The sequence below is a fragment of the Colletotrichum fioriniae genome (assembly GCF_027942845.1).
Source record: "Colletotrichum fioriniae strain IMI 355084 chromosome Unknown scaffold_12, whole genome shotgun sequence".
NCBI classification, from domain to species: Eukaryota; Fungi; Ascomycota; class Sordariomycetes; order Glomerellales; family Glomerellaceae; genus Colletotrichum; species Colletotrichum fioriniae.
The window spans coordinates 869,919-891,546 of NW_027076848.1; the positions used below are offsets into that span (position 1 = coordinate 869,919).

General features: G+C 55.8%; 5 protein-coding genes across 5 annotated transcripts; 3 read left to right on the forward strand and 2 right to left on the reverse strand.

Annotated features, from left to right (window-relative positions):
• Positions 1-3,302: 3,302 nt before the first annotated feature.
• N0V96_009452 (uncharacterized protein) lies at positions 3,303-4,525 on the forward strand (the record flags this gene model as incomplete). The annotated part of the gene is made up of 2 exons (XM_053198350.2): positions 3,303-3,626; positions 3,683-4,525. The coding sequence occupies 2 exons, from the start codon at positions 3,303-3,305 to the stop codon at positions 4,523-4,525; spliced, it is 1,167 nt and encodes a 388-aa protein (XP_053044243.2).
• Positions 4,526-5,625: 1,100 nt separating this feature from the next.
• N0V96_009453 (uncharacterized protein) lies at positions 5,626-11,205 on the reverse strand (the record flags this gene model as incomplete). The annotated part of the gene is made up of 2 exons (XM_053198349.2): positions 5,626-11,033; positions 11,124-11,205. 2 exons carry the CDS (start codon positions 11,203-11,205, stop codon positions 5,626-5,628), a joined length of 5,490 nt encoding a protein of 1,829 aa, XP_053044242.2.
• Positions 11,206-12,306: 1,101 nt separating this feature from the next.
• N0V96_009454 (uncharacterized protein) lies at positions 12,307-14,384 on the reverse strand (the record flags this gene model as incomplete). Its single annotated transcript, XM_053198348.1, has 5 exons — positions 12,307-12,792; positions 12,951-13,688; positions 13,750-13,890; positions 13,956-14,188; positions 14,249-14,384. The coding sequence occupies 5 exons, from the start codon at positions 14,382-14,384 to the stop codon at positions 12,307-12,309; spliced, it is 1,734 nt and encodes a 577-aa protein (XP_053044241.1).
• Positions 14,385-15,717: 1,333 nt separating this feature from the next.
• On the forward strand, positions 15,718-17,080 carry N0V96_009455 (uncharacterized protein; the record flags this gene model as incomplete). The annotated part of the gene is made up of 3 exons (XM_053198347.2): positions 15,718-16,242; positions 16,305-16,596; positions 16,665-17,080. 3 exons carry the CDS (start codon positions 15,718-15,720, stop codon positions 17,078-17,080), a joined length of 1,233 nt encoding a protein of 410 aa, XP_053044240.2.
• Positions 17,081-18,093: 1,013 nt separating this feature from the next.
• Positions 18,094-20,934, forward strand: N0V96_009456 (uncharacterized protein; the record flags this gene model as incomplete). The annotated part of the gene is made up of 2 exons (XM_053198346.2): positions 18,094-18,208; positions 18,293-20,934. The coding sequence occupies 2 exons, from the start codon at positions 18,094-18,096 to the stop codon at positions 20,932-20,934; spliced, it is 2,757 nt and encodes a 918-aa protein (XP_053044239.2).
• Positions 20,935-21,628: the final 694 nt, after the last annotated feature.

The following is a 21,628-nucleotide window of genomic DNA, read 5'->3' on the forward strand; positions in this document are numbered from 1 at the left end:
GTTGTTTTTCCTTTGTCTTTGCGAGAGCTGGCAAATTGTGGGACAGGATAGGAAACGGTTGTTCCCTATCCCACACACACACACACACACACACACACAATCTTTTTGAGCCGAGGTCGGTGTGGTGCATCTCGGCCGGCGGGGCAGTAGCACGAAAGTTCGCGCGCAGTCCGTCGACCGTTTTTTCTTCGATGCGCCCATCCGTACCCTCTCGGCCAACAGACCCGAGCGAAAGCGGTTTAGGAGAGACTGACCGCGACGGTTTCTCCCTAGATCAATGTAAAAGCATGTCGACAACACCGCAGACCCGAAATCAACAAGGGCCGCTCAACGCTCTGGGCATTCTCTTTACGTCATCTTTGCGTTCGGAAAAGATTCGAATTCCTTGTCCACAAGGCTAACTGCATAGCGACATGATGTAGAGATGGGTAATTGCGTCCACCACGACAAGCACTCCCCCTGCTCTTCGACAGCAGAAGCGGGAGTGTCCAGCATCGAAATCAGTCATTACGATCGAAATGTTTAAAATACCACAAATTTAACGGCATAAAGGCGAAAAACTTTTCTGCAGAGGGAGAGGCGTAAGTGGGTATAGGGATTTTTGTTAACGAGTTCTCTTTGTTCATTCTTGCAGAACGCGAGACCGCTTCATGCGTATTTACTTGCTAGTCTCCGTTCAGAAGACGGTGTTGTTGTTTTTGGATGGGGAAGTGTCTTGTCGGTGTGCCAATACGTGTTCCACAGCGAATCGAGCTTGTCAGACTTAGCGGCGGATACGATCTAGTCCCCAGTGTAATTTTAGCCGCCGAAATGAGATTTTTATGAACCCACGTTGTGACAGGCGTTCGTCGTTTTCTGTCCAAGTTCCATATTTTGATTTACTAAACCAACCGTCCGGATATGCAGATTGTTGGAATTTCTATTACGGACTCAAGCGGTTGGCCTGAGAGTCTGCATCGACTGTATCAGGTATTCTTCTAAACTTCGCTGTCAAGTTTCAAACGGTTGGGCGAGTCTTTGTTCTCATTATCGTGAACGGTGCAGGCTGTCTTGACTAGCAGGGGCCGTGAGCCAATCCGGCGACCTGCAGTCTGGCGAGTCTCGTATCATGCCCGTGGACGAATATGCGAGGATTCGCACCTGTCGGTCATGGTGAGAGAGCGCCAGTCACCGGTGGATATCCTCACGGTGTGGCTGGTGAGGTCCCGGTCAATATGCGGTGCTCGTACCCGATGCGTGCGCTCCTGCATCATGGACATCACGAGGATGGCAAACCGCGCCTAACCAATGCCCCATTCACGGTACCCGATCCGCGAAGTCGGCCGAGTGCAGCATCACAATGCAGTAAGAGTGAAGTGCCAATGCGGTCGAGGTCCAATGATGAAACATTTCAGCCTCATCAGGTGTCCACCGGGCGGAAGCAGGTGCAGGGGGAAAAACCTGTTTTTTGCAAGTTCCTCACGATGTTGACAGCGGGCGATCGCAGGCCACCCCCTCCCCAGGGGAACGGAAGAGGCACCGCGGCTGGGCCAGAAGGACGGTACTCCTGTGCTCAACGGATGACCCGCAATGATCTAGACCGATGGCAGAGATTCTGCTCCATATTTTTGAGTCGTGTCCCGTACCGCTTTTCGCCGCCGCCGCGTCGTACCCGCGGGATCGATCATATTTGGGCACGTTATGGCGGGAGGCCGAGCTTGGCGGGAAGAGTGGTGGTCAGGTGGGTGCAGCTCCAAAAGGCCATACTGGTAAGGTAGACTCTGTTCGGACGACGTCTGGTAAGACAACCGTGCCAGAACAATGGGATTGTGTGACCGGTCAAAGTCGCAAGCGTTGAGCGACTTTGATTAGCGTTATGTGCCCGTCGTTGCACAAACGATGTCGTTAACCGACCTCCTTTCCGACTGAAGCGAAAGAGGCTGCCCAGAGGTGAGATCATCGCTGGAGCTATGACCAAACTGCCCGCTCGAAACGGACAATGAGTGACGGGAGAGAGATTGCGCTGGGGAGGGGGGAAGCTCTGTTGACAGGGGACGCGTGGCATACCCGAGACGTCCGGAGGAAAAGCGCCGAAGGTGAATGGCATCTTTTTTGCGTGGTCGTCCAACCATCCAGCCGTCTGTGCCGTCGTCAGGGGGTGAGAACGGAGTCGCAAGGGGCGGTTGGCCCATGCAACGTCAGGAGCGGGGCAGCTGCGGGGAACAGTGTGGCGCCGACGCTAGGAAAGCAGCCACATTTGGCGAAACGGCGGGTGATCTGCGAGAAAACGGTGGAAAAGGCTCCGTTATCAACTGTGTCTCCGTGTTTCGTCCACGATAAGTGTAGGGGTAATGCCGTTATTGCAGTCGGATCCAGGATGACAGAAGACTTCTCCACCAGAGAGTTCAGGCCGGCAGGCAGACAGATGGCTGAGTGTGGCGCTGGAACGTTTGTCCTCTGGTGGTGGTGGTGGTGGTGGTGGTGCTGTGGTGGAAGAGCTTGTAACACGGAACTCACAAATTCGAACTAGGCGGCGTTGAGGGTTTCTATGCTAAGTTTTGCCCTCTATCTTTGCCGTTGTCGTTGAAGGAACGGATCGCTGGCCGTTTCGAGCTGAGGTGATGTTGGCGTCGAGGTCGTATTCGCACAGAAGTCGAACATGCGCATTCTGGAAACGCATGTTGTCGTCGGTAAGGCTATTCGCGGTAGATGGGATTTCAACTGTAACACCCGGGCCGCATAGAGTTTGCACCACGCACGGAAATACAACGTCGGATCGCAGTGGTGGTAGATCGGGGGCGGTTGTGAGAGTTGAGTGTGACAGGGAGAGGGAGAGAGACGGGAGGGACGTGCGTCATTGAGACGGGAAAACGGCAGCCGATGGCCCTCATGTCTCCGGCAAGGGATAAACTGCGATCCCGAGCCCAGGGACAACCTGAGGTGGAAGGAAGACACCAGCTGATAAGATAAGAGTATCAAACTGTGGCTAAGGATCTGTGGCTGACGTGGATGTGGTAGAAGCGGTGTTGTGGCTGGACCTTACCTTATCGCGGGGCTGCGTGTGGGGCAACGACGCATGAATGGGAGCATGAAGCATGATGGTCCCAAGCAACCCAGACAAACAAACAGCCCGTTGCGAGATTGGACGACCCAGGACGTGTTGACCGCGACCGCCAAACAAAGCAACAAACAACCACGCGTTTAAGCTATATCGCAGCTATTATCACATCACTCCTGACCCGGACAAAAGCTTCATTTTCGCATCAGCGTCCAAATTCCAGCAACACCCATCACCAACATCACCAACATCACCTTTAATCACAATGCCCGACCTCAACTCTATTCCGGCCTCACCACATCCTCTTAGCGCCTCACGGCGCTCTTCCTCTCACCAGATGCCGCCTCCTCCACTTCCAGCGCAATCTTCCGACTCCTCGTCCCTCAACATCCTTCCATCGAATCAGAACACGGTCAATCATCCACCATCCAACCCGCCCGTAGGATCTCCACCGATGGCTCCGGCAGTAGCAGCCTCGCCTCCAGCCTTTCCCGAACCCTCCGTCTCTGGCCCAGGCCCGATCCGTCACCCGCGACCCATCACCGCGTCCGACCTTCACATGCAGTTGGAAAAAGAGCAAGAGGCAGTGGTACGTCAGGCAGACTTACACGATCAAGAAGACCAAAAGCTAACCATGAGGGATAGGTGAACCGCCTTACACGAGAGCTCCAACTTCTGCGAACAGCGCAGAACGCCTCTGTGGCATCAAACGCCTCCTCCACATCAGCCTCCAACACGACCGAAGCCCCCGACACTCACCTCCTCTCCGGCGCCGCCTTCTCCACCCCCGCCGTCCCGTCCAACAGCTCCCGCCGGCACCACCGCACCGCCTCCAACGCCAGCACCCGAAGCCAGACCGCCGTCGCGGGCTCAGCCGCCGCATCCACCACATCCATCCCCATCGCCCGGCCCTCGCACCCCGGCCGCCAAGACAGCGTTGCCTCACGCCACAGCCTATCGTCCTCGCCGGCGCCGTCGCAGCACTACCTAGACCCGACCAGCACTAGCGGTCTGACATACTTCCAGCAGCAGCGCCTGCCGCAGCAGCATACCGGTGGCACCTCAGTCGCCGCCACGCCCGGCGGCAGCGAGGCGCAGCTCTCGCCTGGTCTGATGCCCACGACGTCGCGGTACGAGGAGACGGCGTTGCACCGACAGGAATTAGAGAAGGCCAAGCAGGAGAACGAGGTGCTGAAGCAGAGGATCCGAGATCTGGAGAAGATGGTCAGGGAGAAGACCGCCGCCGCTGGAAGGGACCGTAGCGAGAGTACGAGCAGTGCTACCGCTGCGGCTGCGGCTGTGGCGGATGCTACCAGTGTCGGCGTCACTACCGGCGGGGCTGGTATAGCCGGCTCCAACAGACGTCCCGGAGGCGAGAGGGAGCGGTCTTTGACGGCCATGAGCATCGCGAGCAGCGTTGCTGTTGGCGTGCCTGACGAGGAGGTGCAGGTTGGTGAGAGTGCGGCGAGCTCTGGCGTGAAGCCCTGAGACCCGTCGACGGTGGAGGCGGATGTTTCCTTGTTCAAGACATTGCTAGCGATGAGATTATTGTGAATGAATCATGGGTCACGACAACACAGAGAACGGCGTTTAGGAATTGCAGATGAGGGAACTTGCCCTTACAAAGGGGCGAACCCAGGTCACGACTTTTCATGGTAATAGACATTGAACGATCATTGAACGATCACAAATCATGAGCTTGCATTATTGCAGAAGCATTTTAGTCTGTGGTGTCAATCTCTTGTTCCTAAATCAATTGAAATGAAATTTAAAGAAATAAAATTGAGCTCTAAAGGAAGACGATTTTGACAAGATTTAAAAGTACTGGCCTTAGTCGAGGCGTCAAAAGAAACCCGAGTCTCATGAATTCGCTTTCTAATGCAACGTCTCTTTTTCTTGTACTAGAGATAAGGCTATACAATCATCATCTAAAGAGAACCGGAAAGAAATCAATGCAATTCGCAGTCACACCTGAGACTTCTGAAATTTTCTTGGAAATCTCAAAGAGCCACACGATCCGCCTCGTCAACTTGCGGTTTCGCAATACCCACTGCTGTGCCTATTGATCCATTGCGACTCCAGGACCTTGCTTCAAGAAGATGTCTTGAGCATATATCACGTTTTCTGGAGAGTCAACTCGATCTTGGACGATCCACAAACGAAAGGTTCGGGGCCATGCCGCCATAATGGGAGTCATCTTGATGATGCCACGTAGCCAAGTTGATGAACGGCTCTCGCTCCTTTGAGCCCGGACCCTTAGCTTTGAAATAACCTGTTTTGAGGTCATTGGATTGCGATTATTTCTGAGAGTCAATCAGTGACTCGAAGCAAGACTTAGTATCGGTTTACGAGGGGAGTTCTCAACATATCACAAGTGTTTATAACTCATAGCAACCAACACACAACACCATGTTTATGAGAAATTTCTTATTGATTCGTCATCTCCATCTTTGTCTTAAGGGCGTTGTCTCGGCATCATTGCAAGACTTTTAGTTCCTCCAGTGTGATGCAATCCCCAGTATTCAGATAGGTCGTATAACCGGAAAGAAGAAAGGCTATCTTCCTCTCCTTCAAGAAACGATCCCCATCTAATTCCAAAGATCACACTGGCACTCATTACCAGACCAAAACTCAAGGCGAGTAAACTTGCACTTGGGCAAGGTCCCGCGCTTGCAGCAGTGGTTGCAATCCGAATCCACTTGGCACGTCAAGCCCTTCCAGTTCTCAGTGCAGGGCTTACACTCGCACATACCCTTCTCACTGCACAGCAGGTTCCCCTTACCAGCGCAGTCGAGCGCGCTCGAGTCGCAGTCCCGGCTGCCACTGCACATGAAGGAGCGGCAGCGGCACGTGTCTTTCTCGCAGACGGAGACTTCGTACTCTGTGCACCCGATCGTGGTGCACTCCTTGTGCGCGGTACACTTGTCGCCCTCGGCGAAACGGCGGGGAGGCTTCTCGGCGGCGCAGGCGCAGACGTTGGCTTTCTTGTCGAGGGGGCCGTCGGGGATGGTGCAGGACTTGTAGGGCTTGTCCTCGAAGCAGCGGATCGTGGAGCAGTCGTCGTGCGAGGCGCAGCCGACGCCTTCGGACTGGTAGTAGTCGCACTGGCAGCCGCCTGAGAGGCCGACGCCGCCGGTGTCGTCTGAGGTAGGCTTGATGCACTTGCCGCGGCGGTTCTTGGTGCCGTCGCAGGGGAGGCCGTCGCAGTGGGAGTCGACTGTGCAGAAGGCGCCTGACTTGAGGGCGAGGGCTTCGCATTGGCAGATGGAGTCTACTCCGAGGAAGTCGATGAGCGGGCGACAGGTGGAGAAGTGGTTTGCGTCGCATTTCAGGTGTTCGCAGTCTGCTGCCGCGGCGCAGGGCTCGAAGAGCTTAGGGCGGTTGACGCAGCGGCAGGTTGGCTTGGGATTCGCGTTATTTGTGATGCAAGCGTATGTCTGGTTGCCTCCACAGGGGAGGGAGGAGCAGTCTTGGGTCGTGTTGCAGCCGATGATGAAGGTCTGGGAGGGGTCCCAGGCCGAGAGAGTGACGGTGAACAACGCGGAGGCGGTGGAAGAAGAACCGTTCTTGGTGGCTGTGGGGATTAACCAGTCGTCATCACCCGTCCAGGAGGTGCTTGAGGCAGAACCGTTGGAAGAGATGCTGCTTGTAGGGGAGCCTGTGGACAATGTGATGAGGTTTGTTGGAGACGTGTAGTTCACAGGCAACGCGGTGTTGGTGTATATCCCAGGCACCGGAGTTGCAGGAGTCTTGGTGTAGCTGAGACTCTCGGAAAGGACACATCGACAGGCACCATACAAACAGGCACCAAACCGGGGTTGAGGGCACGCAAGAGAGCCGCACTCGGTGTCGGTGGTACAAGCCTGCGTAGGGCGCGGGAGCACGGAGGCGGCGGAAGCGGCAACGGAGGACGCGGAAGCGGCAGCTGACGACGAGTTATGCGCCAACAAACAGGCCTCAACCTCACCACCTTCATCTTCCTGACGACGGTGCTTCGATGGGGGCGGAGGCGGAGGCGGCTTGGTGGATCCGTCTGCGATGATAATCTTGTTGCCGGAACCGCACCACGTCTTCTCAAAGATGACGTGCTTCTCGAACCGGATGCGCAGCTTCCTCTCCGAGTACTTCATGCCCTCCTCAATGTGCGAGGGGTGATACTGCCAGTTGACGAGGCCGTACTCGGGCGGCATGTTGGGGTTCCTCTGCGCCATGTCCGGGCGTGGCGCGTACGTGATGATCTTGACAAAGTCCTTGTCGTTGATGCCCAGCTTCTGCCTCAAGATGTTTTGAATCTGCTCAACCTGCCAGTTGTATGCCGTTCGCATCGCCGAGTCCTGATACTGCAAAGAAGGGCCCCTCATGTCCTTGTGAGCCCGGGTGATGATGCCGGCCCAGAGCCACGTCTTGGTCTTGGCGTCAAAGGGCTCGCCCGAGTTCTTTGCCGCGAACTCGGCGACGCCCGGATTGCGCGTGGGGACTTTGCCTTCCTTGAGCTGCCTGAAGGAGCCGCGATTGTTGCCCCATGAGAGGAAGTCCACGACGCCTTCGCCAAAGTACTCGATCTGCGACTTTGGGTAGAACTTGGCCCACTCAGTCGTGTCCTCGCTGCCAAACTTCTCGCCCAGGCTGAAGGTGGGAATCTCCCACATGTGGCTGGTCCAGACGCCGGCCGGGGACGCGACGACGACGACGGTGCAGCCCCAGATGGGCCCCGAGCCGCCAAAGCGCGGCCGGTTCGTGTATGTGCCGTCAACCTCTTGGTTGAATCTGATCATGGAGCTCGTGGACCAGATCTCGGGGACGTTGGTGATGCCGCCGTAGCCTGGGCCTCGCTCGTCGACGGCGTGGCGCATGCGAGTGTACCACCACCGTTCGCCGCCGAGGGAGTCCTCGGGCTCGATCATGGTCTCTGATTCGAGATCGATTTCCGCCTGGATCGGGCCCTTGTTGGGGTCGTTGGATGGGGGTGCGCGGGACTTGAGGCGTGAAGGACCCTCCAGAGGCGGGGGAGGGAACTTCTTGTAGTCGCACACGCTCAGCTTGGGAGAGCCGAGACCGCAGGCGATCATGCGCGGGCAGGTTCCTTCATCTTGTCTGATCTTGAGCTTCTTCGCGGGAGGACGGGGAGTGCCACTGTCGGAAGGGCGAGGAGTGTCTTCGTTGTCAGAAGGGGGGGAAGAGTTGTTATCAGAAGGACGAGTCGTATCCTGGTTCGGATCGCGAGGGGGACTCGGTCTGATGTCGAACCGGACGGGGGCCTCCGGCTGCGTCACAAGTCCGTCGCCGCACCAGGCATCGCGGTGGATGATACTCTTTTCGAAGCGGACCACGAGCTCCTTCTTGCCGCTGGGGCCCTTGGGCGTGTACTGCCAGCTGAGGAGGCCGTCCCAGGGGTTCGAGGCGCGACGGTCGGCCGGGGGTGTGGCGCGGCCCAAATCGTACTGGAAGTCCTTGTCGAGCACTTCTTTGGGTTCGTACCCGTAGATGATGATGTACTTTTTGTCAATCTTGCACTTCTCGGTGAGAATCGACATGATTAGGGAGTTTTGGTGGGCGTAGTACATCTTGCCCGTCGTCTCGATGGGAACGAACATGATCGTGCGGAAGAATTGGTAGTTGTCACCGTAGAGGGGACCGCCGGGGAGGTTCATCGGGCACAGCGCGGGATATTCCTTCTGCTTGGGCGTGTCGAGCGAGCCATATTGGATGAAGCGGTTGACGTTCTGCTCAAAGTAGTAAGGCTCTCTGTAGCCCTTGTCGACTTTGAAGTGCTTCTCTTCATCAGGGGGAATGCTGAAGTTGGGAATCTCCCATAGGTGGTTGGCGTAGACGCCCTCGGGGGAAATGGAGGCGATGATGGTGCAGCCCCAGACGGGACCGGCGCCGCCGCCGTGGGGGGTGGGGCCGAAAGCTTCCCAGGAGGCCGAGGAGTCGTGTCCCGTCTTGCTTCCCATGGCCAGGCCGGGACCGTAGTACTTTGCGACGCGGCGCATCTTCTCCCACCACTCGTATTCGCCTTCGTGCCATTCTTCGGGCTCGGAAATGGTCTCGGTAAGAATGTCCTCGTCCCACCAGCCCTGCCGAGCCTCCAGCTTGTTATTGTTGTCCTGGCATGAAAGGCACTTTCCGGCCATGCAACCGGCGGTGGGCTTAGGCTTCTTGGTAGTGTAAGTGGTTGTCGTGGTGGTCTCGATGCTGGTGCAGAGCTGCGTGGTTCGGCAGGTGGCTGTCGCGCAGCTGGTGGTGAAGCTCCTCGTTCCCTGACTTCGAATCTGCGAGACGACGCATGGCTGAGTGCAGTGAGGGGCAATGGTGTATGTCTGGGTGCAGGATGAGGTTGAGGTGGAGGTGGAGGTCTCCTTCTCGGACTGGGAGGGCTCGGGTTCATCGGGCTCTGTGTCCCCCGCTGGTTTATTGGTGCCGAAACCAATCTCCATGCCATGACCAAGGATGTTGCGTGCTTTGTCGAGGATGTCGAGACCGAGATCGATTCTGAAGGCGAAGAGGGAGTTCTCGTCATTGTCATCGCTTGTATGTCCCCGGCCGTCGTCATCGCTGCCATGGCCGTCGTCGCCTCCATGATCATCGTCTCCTCCATGATCATCATCATCACCGCCATGGTCGTCATCTCCTCCATCATCATCATCGTCGCCGCCATCGTCGTCATCTCCGCCGTGATCATCATCTCCATCATCATCGTCATCATCACCGTCATGATCATCTTCGTCATCACCACCATGGTCGCCGTCATCATCATCATCTCCGCCGCCTCCTCCGTGTCCAGGATCGCCAGGCTTGGCCACTCCCTTTGTAGAGGTGTGTTCAGGAAGTGTAACTCCATTCGCCGAGGACGGGGGCTTCTCAGGCTTCTCAGGCCAGGGATATCCGAGGGGATTGGCCGAGGCAGCAGGCAAGCAGATCTCATCAGGTACAAGACAATTTGGATTGCAGAGATCAAGCGAGATGCACCGCCAGGCAGGGAAGCCGGTTGTAGTGACGTCTCCATTGATGGTGGTCCGGGTTGGGACATCGATGGACAGCCAGGTAACACTGGTGGTTTTTAAGCTTCCATCTGTCTTAGTTCCAGCCAGAGGCTCGACGGTGATGGTGCCGAAAGGCGGTACATAAGCAGGGTTGGAGGTCTCTGTGGGCCGGGAAGTGGTCGAGACAGCAGAAGCCTTGCTCGATGTCTTCTCTGATCCGGTTGTAGCCACGGACGAGTTTGTTTGGGGTGGAAGAGTGCTCGATGCAATGGGCGAGGCAGGGGGAACGGTGGTGCTAACTGGGGCAGGAGTTGGGGTTCCCGAACCGATCACAGAGGATGAGGAGACTAAAGGCTTGGAGTGAACAGACGACTTTGAGACGCTCAGAGGGACTGAACTGTTGGCAGATTGAAAGCCACCAGAGTTGAGAGTCGACATGGTAGATCTCGAAGGGGCTGAGGTATTGGCAGAGAGGTGGCCGCCGGATCTGAGGGTAGTCATGGTGGAGTTGAGCCAGATGGGAGTGCCGCCGGTCCTGATCGTCGAAGGCAGAGAGCTCGTGGTTGAATTCTTCCAGATGAAAGCCTGAGATGTGAACGTTCCACCAACACCGCTGCCCGGTCCAGTCCAGAAGATGCCAGACGCCGTAGTCATATGCTGGACACCCGTCACATTGTGACTAGGGAACGAGTGAGACCAAGATGACGAGACAATGCCGGTGCCATTGATCGAAGTTGTAAAGTTTCGGACAGACGAGGCGATGCTGCTGAAGAAGCTGCTGATAGCAGAAGAATCGGACAGCGTGGGAGAGGGAGCGGTGACAATCAGGCCATCAGACGTCGTGGAATCGTAGAGAGTGTAGACCTCAGTGTACGTGGTAGGGACCCAGGTGGTCTTTCCACAGGCACAAGAGCAGACAGATGAAGGTCCATTGTCGAACTTGAGGGTGTTGTTACCGGGCGTGAAGTTCTCACAAGCACACTCGAGAGCAGTGGTGACGGTCGGGACGGAATCTGCAAATATTGTCAGCCATCATTGATCGTCAAGAGCGAGAACCTTCGGAATGATCAAAGGGAAATCATGAACTAATTGATGAAACTTACGGGCGAGAGTAAGGGCGAGCACCTGGAATAGCAACAAAGCCCAAAGGACTCTGGGAGCCCAATGAAGCCGGGAGGCGGCCATCCTCACTGTAGAAGTCGTTAAATAAATATCAGCAAAGAATTGAGCTCAAGAAGAACATACTGGCAGTGGGATTGATAGCAAATTGACGATTGTCAGAGGATGGAGGTGAGGTTTGGGGGGATTTCGTAGATCGCAAGTGTTTGGCAAGTCGCGATGGGTTGGGATGGCGTTAAGGTGGAGAGGGGAGAAGGAGGTAAGAGAGTAAGAATAGGAGAAAGAGGCCACGCTGAATTTTCTCCAACTTGATTATTTTGTGAGAAAAGTTCGAGGACTCGGCTAAGACGAATACAAAGGATGTGGTGGATGAATATTCCACAGACCCGTTCCTCAGTCGAGGAAGGAGCTCAAGAGACAAGGTGAATTTGAGCATGGTAATTCACCTTTCTTTCACCGCCTTCATCCATATCGTGTAATCAAAGGAGACCACCATGACCGGAAGGTGAGAATTCAGCAAGGCCAATGTTTCTGGACTTCTATTGGTGCTCTTTATGTTCTATCACAGATAGAAAAGGTCTGCATATCTCTGGCAGATGGCCCATAGCTTGCAACATGACCTTCATCCTTTTGGTTCTTCTGCTTTCCAGCCTGGGTGCCCTCGAAGAGACATTATACGACATGGTATTATGATGATAAAGACTTGTCATGGAAGGTAGTTCAAAATGAATACATGCCATAAGTTCATTGTGATCATGAGCTTCTACGCATTCTATTTGGCCCCGAAGTCGAGCTACCAGATAAGCCGTATCACCACACGTGAGTGCGGCAAAGATAAACAGACTACTCGGCATAGGCTGATGTATGTTACTACCATTCATGTGTCTCATTGCCTTTGATTCAACAAACCTGCACCAGACGATTCACTTGGAATTCCTTTGATCGGAATCGCTATCACTGTTGGACAGGTCGTGGTCAGGCCAATTTGTACTACGCAGCTTCATTGCTCTTGCGTTCTAACGTTTGGCATCTCATGATAAATTCCAACTCAATGGAAAATGTCCATGGTATCCTCAAAACCTGTGTTTCATGAAGATCCCAATAAGAGCTTTACATATACTAATACGAAAACCTCGTAACTGAATCAGCGCAAAGGTCTCTACCAACTCAAATTCTACTCTTATCCCTTGTATCCTTAACAACATCAAATCCAGTCCACCCATCCAACTTCTCCCGAATCTCTTTGGCATACTGCGGAATCCCACCCGCAAAATTAACCTGCTCAAACGCCTTACCTGGCATCGACCCACCCATATACGTCGACCGCGTCGTCGGGAATAAGCTCGCGTCGCTCAACTCGTTGATCCGCTGCTTCCACGCCTTGGTCGCGTCCGCGGTCGGATTGACGTACTTGATGCTCTCCCGCTCAATCTTGCGGATGCAGTCCGCGATCCAGCGGCCCTGAACCTCGACCGTTGAGGGCCCATTGCTAAGCAGCGTGGGACCGTGGGGGCCGTACATGTGGAACATGTTGGGGTAGCCGCTGACGGTGGTGCCGAGGTAGGTGTTTGCCGCGGCCTTCCATTCGTCTTGGAGGTAGGTGTCGTTGATGCTCTTTAGGCCCATGTTTGTCATGCCTCCGGTGGTGATGTCCTGGGAAGTTTCGTGTTAGCTTTTTGGCGAGTCCGCAACGTTACATACGCAGGGCAGAGATATGGCACTCAGGTGCTTCGTCGTATGCTTTGTCGAGTCCGACGAGACTGGTACAAGACCTCCCCCTTGCTCCGTAAATGAAAGAGAAGAAGACTTACAAAACCAGTGGCAATGGCAACCACATCAAAGTCGTACGTCGTCCCATCCTTCAACCTGATACCCGTCTCTGTGAAGCTGTCAATCTCATTCTTGCTGATGTCGACAACGTCCACATTCGCCTTGTTGAACTGCTCATAGTAGTTCTGCTCCAAGCAAGGCCTCTTGACGCCAAAGAAGTGCGGCATCTTATCAACCTTGGGCGCCAAAATATCCCTCTTCCTTGCATCCCCAATCCGGGTCCGCACATTCCTCGCCCAAAAGTCGTACGCCTCCTTATTCGCATCCGCACTGAACAACATATCCTTGTAATTACCCAACCAGAACCGGAACCCGCCGTGCTCCCACAGCTGCCGATAGAACGCCTCCCGCTCTTCAGGCGAGTCGTCAAAGGTGTTGCGCTCCACCATGCCGTAGAAGAAGCCGCCGAAGCACTTCTCGCGCAGCTGGTAGAGGCGCGGGTACCACTCCTTGGAGATGTTCTGCTCCTGCGCCGTGAGGTTGCGCTTGCCCATCGGCACCGCGAGGTTTGGCGTTCGCTGGAAGACTTTGAGCTCGCCGCTCTCGCCGACGGCTTTGCCCCATTCCTGGGAGATTTGGACGCCCGAGGCGCCGGTGCCGATGACGGCGCAGCGCTTGCCGCGGACGGGGACGTCTTCTTCGGGCCAGAAGGAGGAGTGGTGCACTACGCCTTTGAACTTTTCGACGCCGGGCCAGTTGGGGATGTAGCGTTTTGAGGCCTAGTTTTTTGGTGGTGAGTTTTATGGCAGGATGAGGAGTGAGAGGGGTTTGTTGACTTACGAAGCCGGCTGCGACGACAAAGTACTTGCTCTTTGCCAGGCGGCCGTCGGCAGTCTTTACGTGCCATTTGCCTTCGGCTGGCTGAAACTGGGCGCCGGTGACTACGGTATCGAATGAGCAGTCTTTGGAGAGATCCAAGACCTGCGTGACTTATGTCTTAGCTTTTGTTCAAGTGTACTCCTTGAAATTATCTTGTGTGGACCGACCTTGTCAACGTGATCAAAGTACTGACGAAGTTCCTGGTAGTTAGGGTAGTTGGTCGACCAAGTCCAGTCCTTGAACACCTCGGGCCACGAGAACTCATACTCTGGAACCTCAGAGTCAACCCGGGCACCGGGGTAGCGGTTCCATCGCCAGGTTCCTCCAAAAGAGGTTCCGGCTTCGTAGATGACGGCCCGCAGGCCCATCTCCCGGAGAGTCTTTAGCATGAAAACTCCGCCTTTGACAATCATGTTAGTTTGGAGGGTGAATACTAAGCTTTGTGGTTTCGATAACTCACCGAATCCACCGCCTACGATGAGAACATCTACATCGAGGTTGTCGGCGTAGGGCCCGTCCGTCCGACGACGCTTGGCATAGTCCGTCAGATCAGTCGCAAACTTCTTTTGCTGGGTAGCTGTAATAGTTGAAGCCATGCCGGCAACTTGCAGCACTATATTCTCAAAAGTAGATTTCAAAGGATGATGATAATGATATGAAGGGAGTTGAAGCACGATGAATACTGTTCTTTCGTCCAATTTCTACAGATTGCACACAGAGTCGAGGGAGTTCAATGCTTCTTATAGCCTCGTGTGACGACATATTGAAGTCTACCTCATCCAGTTCGTTTCGCATGAGACGTGTTGCTTTACGTGACATCAGACGACTGCAACGGGTATCCCCAGAGCATCCCCAGAGCACCCCCATGGGGACACTGTACTCCAACATCACGTACGGATACCTTGGAAGAGGCAACCGCAGTTACATTCTCCGCACCAACCTCTGCCCGCATTCGTGGCATTGCATCGATATCCCCATCAGAAGATGCTGGTGTCGCCCGTAGAGGCCGCAGACTCCGAGGCCCCCAGAGCAATGGAACGTTGGACGCATAAGGCCGCAGCAGATAGATGTTCTGTATCCCGCATCACCCGGCGAGGTTGTACTCACCTCAGACATGCAGCAAAACACGTCGAAATCGCATATCTTTTGCCTCAAACACCAGCCTCGCCGTGCACGTCTGCATCCCCGCAGCACATCGAAGGAGGAGAAGGCTCGAGAGGAGGAGCCGCTGCGGATCCGCCCTGCAGGCAGGCGATGGGCGGATACTGAAATGGAAGAGGATTCAAACAAAACGGGATGTCACAGTGAAATGCGGAGAGCCGCTGCGGCCGTGGAGCGGATCCGCAACTGCCGTGACACTACTGTTCTACAACCGCTTTGCGGGGAAGGCCAAACCTTCAGGTTCGCATCGTGGGGAGGGAGGGATGGTCCATGTCTTGAGACGAATCAAACTTGGGGAAGTTGATCTGCCCCAAGACCGGAATAGGTGCCGCTCAAAGGTCTGAACCACTGGTGCTTTTTCAGCTATTCTCGGCAAGACTCAAGCGTGTGTGTGTGTGTGTGTTCGTGGTGGGCCGAGGTTGGACGCGGTTCAAATGACTAAAGTACTAAGGTTTGCATCCATTTCGTCAACCTGCGTGCGTTGCGTTCTTCTTTGGGCCTGCAGCTGAGACGATGCGTCCCCGTATTTAATGCTACCGCACCGACATGTCTGCTTGGAAAAGGATAGGCGCAGATTGCCAAGAAGAAGCTCGGCCGAATTGATTATCTTTGCGATCTTCTCATGTGTCGGTTGTGAAATCTGAACTCACTCACTCACACACACCTCCTTCCTCACATGAGCCGTTCATCTCATTTATCTCTACACGCAATCTCACTCACACTATAGAAAACTCACATTCAACTCAAAATCTCACACTCACACTCAAAATGCCTCTCTCATCACAAGCAGTCAACAAAATCAAAGGCATCGTAGAAAATGCCGTCACAACCGACCCCACCGGGATCCCCGGAACCACGGTAGTCGTAATCGACCGCACCGGCACCGAACAATTCGCCCACGCCGCCGGCACCCGAGGCGTCGCCTCCTCGGAGCCCATGACCCTGGACAGCGTCTACTGGATCGCCTCGTGCACGAAAATGGTGGTCGGCATCGCGTGCATGCAGCTCGTCGAGAAGGGCCAGCTGAACCTCGACGACGCAGACCACCTGGAGAAGCTCTGCCCGGAGCTGGCTGACATCAAGGTCCTGACGCCCGAGGGCAAGCTCGTGGACAAGAAGCGCGGCATCACGCTCCGCATGCTGCTGACGCACACGGCCGGGTTCGGGTATACGTTCTTCAGCGGGCGGCTGCGCGATTGGAGTTTGCCGGCGGGGATTGACGAGTTCTCGGGGAGTGTGAGGGATATGGTGCAGCCTTTGTTGTTTCAGCCGGGCGAGGGCTGGGAGTACGGCGTAAGTGAAGCTTTGGAAGTGGACACACTATTGAGATCATGACCTCTAACTCGAATTCGTAGGTCGGTATTGACTGGGCTGGCATCGCGCTGGAGCGAGCCACGAACATGAGTCTGAACGACTACATCCAGGCCAACATTTGCCAGCCTTTGGGCCTGCACAACGTGAATATGATTCCAACGCCCTCGATGAAGGCGCAGTTGGCGTACATGCACCAGAAGAGGCCCGACGGCAAATTGGTCCACAGAGACCACCTACTCCATCGGCCATTGATCGTGCAATCGGAGGAAGAGATCCGCGCCTGCTTCAACAGCGGCGGCGCCGGCATATTTGCAAAGCCTCAAGAATACACCCGTACGTACCTTGTCTCTCTCGGAATCATGCCCGACTAGAAGATGACTAACTGAATGATTCTGCCATAGGCATCCTGGCAGTCTTCCTCAACGACGGAACCTGCCCCATCACCAAATCACAAATCCTCAAGAAGGAGACGGTCGACGAAATGTTCTCCAACCAAATCTCCAAATTCCCAGATTTTGCCCGGCAGGGCGTCCAGGATGCGAAACCGGAGCTGACCAACGGGATCCCGGAGCTCTACCCGATCCCGGGAAACCCGCCGCAGGGCTGGGGCCTGACGTTCATGATCACGGGCGGGCCGACGGGGCGCTCGAGCGGGACGGCGTGGTGGGCTGGGCTGCCGAACCTGTTTTGGTGGTGCGATCGGGAGAACGGGGTGGCCGGGATCGTGTGCTCGCAGATTCTGCCGTTTGGGGACGCTTCGGTCATGGGGCTTTGGGCGCAGGTTGAGGCTGCTGTGTATAAGGGGTTGAGTGCGTGATGTCTATGATGATGAACGATTCTCAGATTCTCGGTCTAAACACTGTGTTTCCGCGGGGTCTGGCGTCGTGCTCTGCCGATGAGGCTTGTTTCTAGTCGGAATTTCGGAAACAGATTTCCATGTATGGATGCTTTCCTATTGGCCCCCTTTCATCAGAATGAAGCTAGTAATATGTCAAAGAGGACTTTGAACCAATTCCATTGCCAGAGACTCCGTGCATGAGGGTTGTCTCGCTCGCCATTGGTTTACCTAAGTGGCTAGGTAGGATGCAACTGCAAGACGACCTCAAAGTGGGCTGATTTTCCCATGAGAAACCTCCTGACGGTTGAAGAATGCAGCCAGCGACATGGTAAGCTTCAAGAACGTCTAACCAAACCATTGGATCCTTTGAATCTGTGCCTCGTAAGGTTCACCGCAAGCAATGGAATCCGGGGTTGACAGCTCTCGCTTCCGGAGGATGGGGAACCCCCCTCCCTTTCTTTTCCCTTCCCCGGATCCCATCCCAACCCCGGTTCCCCTAGACCAGCCAACACCGGACTTGGCACCTGGCACACACCAGAGACTGAATCTCAACACAGAAGAAGAAGAGGATCTGCGGGGGGGAAACATGAACCAACTGGCAAACTCGCCGTATGCACCCCGCTTTCTTCTCCTTGCTGACGCAGGCGACACGCTAGAGAGCCACAGAGCCTAAGAGAGGCGAAAGAAGGGAAAGAAACGCGGGGTTTTGGCGACAGGGACCTCCCCGTGACGACGTCGTTTCGGATGGCCGGGGGATTTGACTGGTCACGAGTTTTGGAACTAGCGGGGATTTTTCTTTGTTGGGGGGGGAAAAAGAAACTGGAGACAGCTGGAGACCACACCCACCCCTTCTTTTCAGCTTCGTTGTCTCGAATCTCCGCCTCACAACCTGGCACAACCTCCACATTGAAATCTCATCTCACCTCACCTTGATACATACCCACCGAGTAGAGTGAGAAGAAAACCACGATAACCGACGATACGCGAACGCGATGAGGCGGCAGAATAGCAGCTGCGACCAATGTCGCAAGGGCAAGAGGGCCTGCGACGCCGGCGCCCTCAAGGATATCCAGCTGTGTCTGGATGCGGACCTTCAATGGGAGGTTGGTAGGTAGCACACAGAGTGAATTGAGCAAATGAGACAACGAAACACTCTGTCTTCAACCCCGGAACTAATCTTTTGAGGAACAGACTGGCAGAGCATCAACGGGCCGTGCTCAAACTGTTCAAAGACGCGCAAGTCGTGCACATTCAACTGGGCCCGGTCACAGCAGGCCCAGCTCCGGGTCCGGAGGCAGTCCGCCGAGAAGACCGCTGCCGCTGCCGCTGCCGGCGCCGCCTCCGCTTCCGCCGTGCCGAGTAGTCGGAAGAGAGTTAAGTCAACTCACAGCAAGAAGAATTACAACAACGAGAGCAATAGCAACAACGCCTCGGTATCGCCAGCATCGCAAGGTCCACCGGGTTTGAGTGAGGCCCAGCTCGCCGAGCTTCAGTCACTCATCCCGGATCACGTCGGCTCTCTCACCCACGACACGCCAAGCTCACATGCCTTTGGCGGAGGAGGAGCAGCAATAGCAGCAGCAGCGAACGACTTTGGATTCCCTCAAGACCTATTCACGCTATCCCCCGCCGATGAGCACCTCGCATTCGACCCGTCCGCCGACGACGCCGCCTCGCTCCTGTTCCCGGGCCCCTCATCCCTCTCAGCGCCCAGCTGTCTATCGGATGAGCTACCCGGCTTCGACGACGCCGACCTCGTCTCCATGCACGGCGCCTCGACAATCAGCCTCAGCCCGGACTCGACCTCGTCCACCATGGGCATCAACCCGAATGCCCGCAAGAGGGCGTGGCAGCAAGCGCACGCCATGAACTATGCGCCACCCGGCGCCGGTGCCGGAATTTCAGAGTACTCGGCTACGCAGGCGATGATTGCGCGGACGAATCAGGCGCTGATGACGGATAACCTCATGAAGCTGTACCACGATGTCATGGAGGGCGCGCTCTCGTGCTGGCTGGTGGAGCAGAACTGTCCTTACATACTTACCCCCACACAGTTGGAGCGCTCGAGTCTCGTCGGCGATGCGCGAGGTCACGATCCAACGCAAATTCACCTTAACCTGCCCAACAGGATCTACCGCCGCGTCTTCAAGCTAGACAAATCCCTTGCCTCGCTGGGCCTAAAACCGCTCAGCGTATCCGAAGATCGGAAAGCCACGAAAGCGCTACATCTCGCCATCATGGCCTTCACGGCGCAGTGGGCGCAGGGAAGCCAACGGAGTCAAGCGCGGTACCAGAAACCAAACGGCTTTGGGGAATCCATACCGGGGACTGAACAGGAATTCGACACGGCGCTGCAGATATCGTTCTGGAACCAGGCGCAGCGGTGCCTGGACGACTGTGCGGGGGTGGACTCGTTCAAGGTGGCCATGGCGGAGCTCCTCTTTGGCCTGACGCAGAAGAACCAGGAGAGCGCGGAGGGGATCGGGTGGGAGTTGAACGAAGGGATGGTCGGTCATAATCAGCTGGGCTACGATTACACCAACGGAGACGGAAACGACTGGGAGACGCCGGGTACAAAGGAAAAGGTGCAGACGGCGCTAGACGAGGAAGGATACTCGCTCTACGTCGAGCGCGGCGCCCGGCGCCTACACGTCCTCAAGCGCAGGTCTGAAAACTTTGAGAGGAGGAAACGGGTAAAGGCACGCGGCGCGAGGAACGAAGCGGGATGGAATGGTGGTGGTGGCGGCGGCGGCGGCGGAGAGGATGCTCACGGCGAAGAAAAGGCGACAATGAAGATGCTCTTCTGGCTCGCCATCATGTTCGACACCCTATCCTCCGCCATCTCCGACAGACCGCCCGTCGTCTCGGACGAAGATAGCCGTGAGACGACAACGAAGAAGCAAGACTCGCCGCCCTGTAAAGACGAAGACGACGATACCACCACCCCAGCAGCGGCGGCGATCCCACCCCCAGATAGCTGGAACGACCAATTCATCATCAAACGCCACCAGAAACTCGCACCCCTACGCTGGCCCTGCCCCCACGACACATTCGAGCGCGAACTCCGCGACGCAGCGCCCGTCAAAGTCCTGCTCTTCCGCAAAATCACACGCATCCAAGCCCTCTCGTCCCGCGGCTCCGCCACACCCAAATCCATCGAGGACGCGATCCAAGACGGACTGGCGGTCTACCGCCACTGGAACATGATGTACGGCCCTCTGTTCCGGGACTGCATCGAGCACCACGACGCGCTCCCCTCCAAGATCCAGAGCTGGTACATTTGTCTCCTGGGACACTGGCTTCTCGCGGCGATGATGATGGCGGATTGCATCGTGCTCGTGGACGAGCAGGGTCTCGGTAGCGCCTCGCGTGCCGCGGAGAGGGTGGCGAGCGGGTTGGTGGGGGATTTGAGAAGGGCGAGCGTGCGCGAGGTGTCTGATCTCGCGAGGGCGGCTACCCCGCAGCATGATGTGGGCGGGTTGGGCGTGTTGTTGGATTTTCACCCGGCTGTGAAGGAAGGGGCTTTGCTTACGGAGCCGTGGACTATGGTGTTGACTCGGTCGTTTGCGATGGCGGGGACGTTGTTGCTCGAGGAGGCGGGCGGTGGTGTTGGGTCGGGTGTTGGGGATGAGGTTGTGGTGGAGGCGCTGGATCGGTGTGAGGATTGTGTCAAGGCGTTGTGGTATTTGGGGCGCAAGTCGACTTTGTCGAGGCAAGTTGCTGGGATTCTGGGCGGTGGGTTGCTTGCGGAGCGGGCGAAGGGGTTGAGTGTTGAGGGCATGGTTGGGAGTCAGGATTCTTGGAACGTTTTTGGGCCTGTTGAGATTTTGTGATTTGAGCGGCCTCGGGGGGCATCTAGGGACGGGTATTTTGTTACGCAAAAGACGAATCAAAAGGAGAGATAGAGTGCATGTATGTCAAGTTGTGCCGACAACTCATCAGTTAATAACGAAGCTACACTGAAATACGAATCACGATCACGGTACACAGCTCTTTACTCTTACCGATGATTTCAGAACTCAAACTCGGTGTTGATCCCATGATAGACAGGAAATGGTCATAAACACCAGCCTCGAGATCCCTCATTAGCCTAACCAGGAATACAAACTCCGATCACCTATCGGAGGGTCGGCAGTCACGCACCTCAGACCCGCTCCGCCGTGCCGGGATAAAGGTACGTCACACCCCCCTCAAAACCCGAAACCCCGCATCCGACCGCCGATAAGCAACCCCATCCGCCATCAACCTCCGTTCTCTCCCCCGGAAGACCAAGTTCCTCAACTCTGTGACTACGAAACAAGCTTCACAGAACCATCAAACTCACTCGACCCTCTTCCGACCCAACAGTCCACACATCACAAGCCCTCAAACATCCCGATTCTCTCACAATGCCCCCCTCAACCTACCACATCACATCCGCAAACCCAACCCTCCTCCACTGGTCAAGTAAAACCCCTCCCATCCTCACCGTCCCCCAAAACCACCCCATAACCTTCGACCTCCTCGACTCCTCCGGCGGCCAAATCA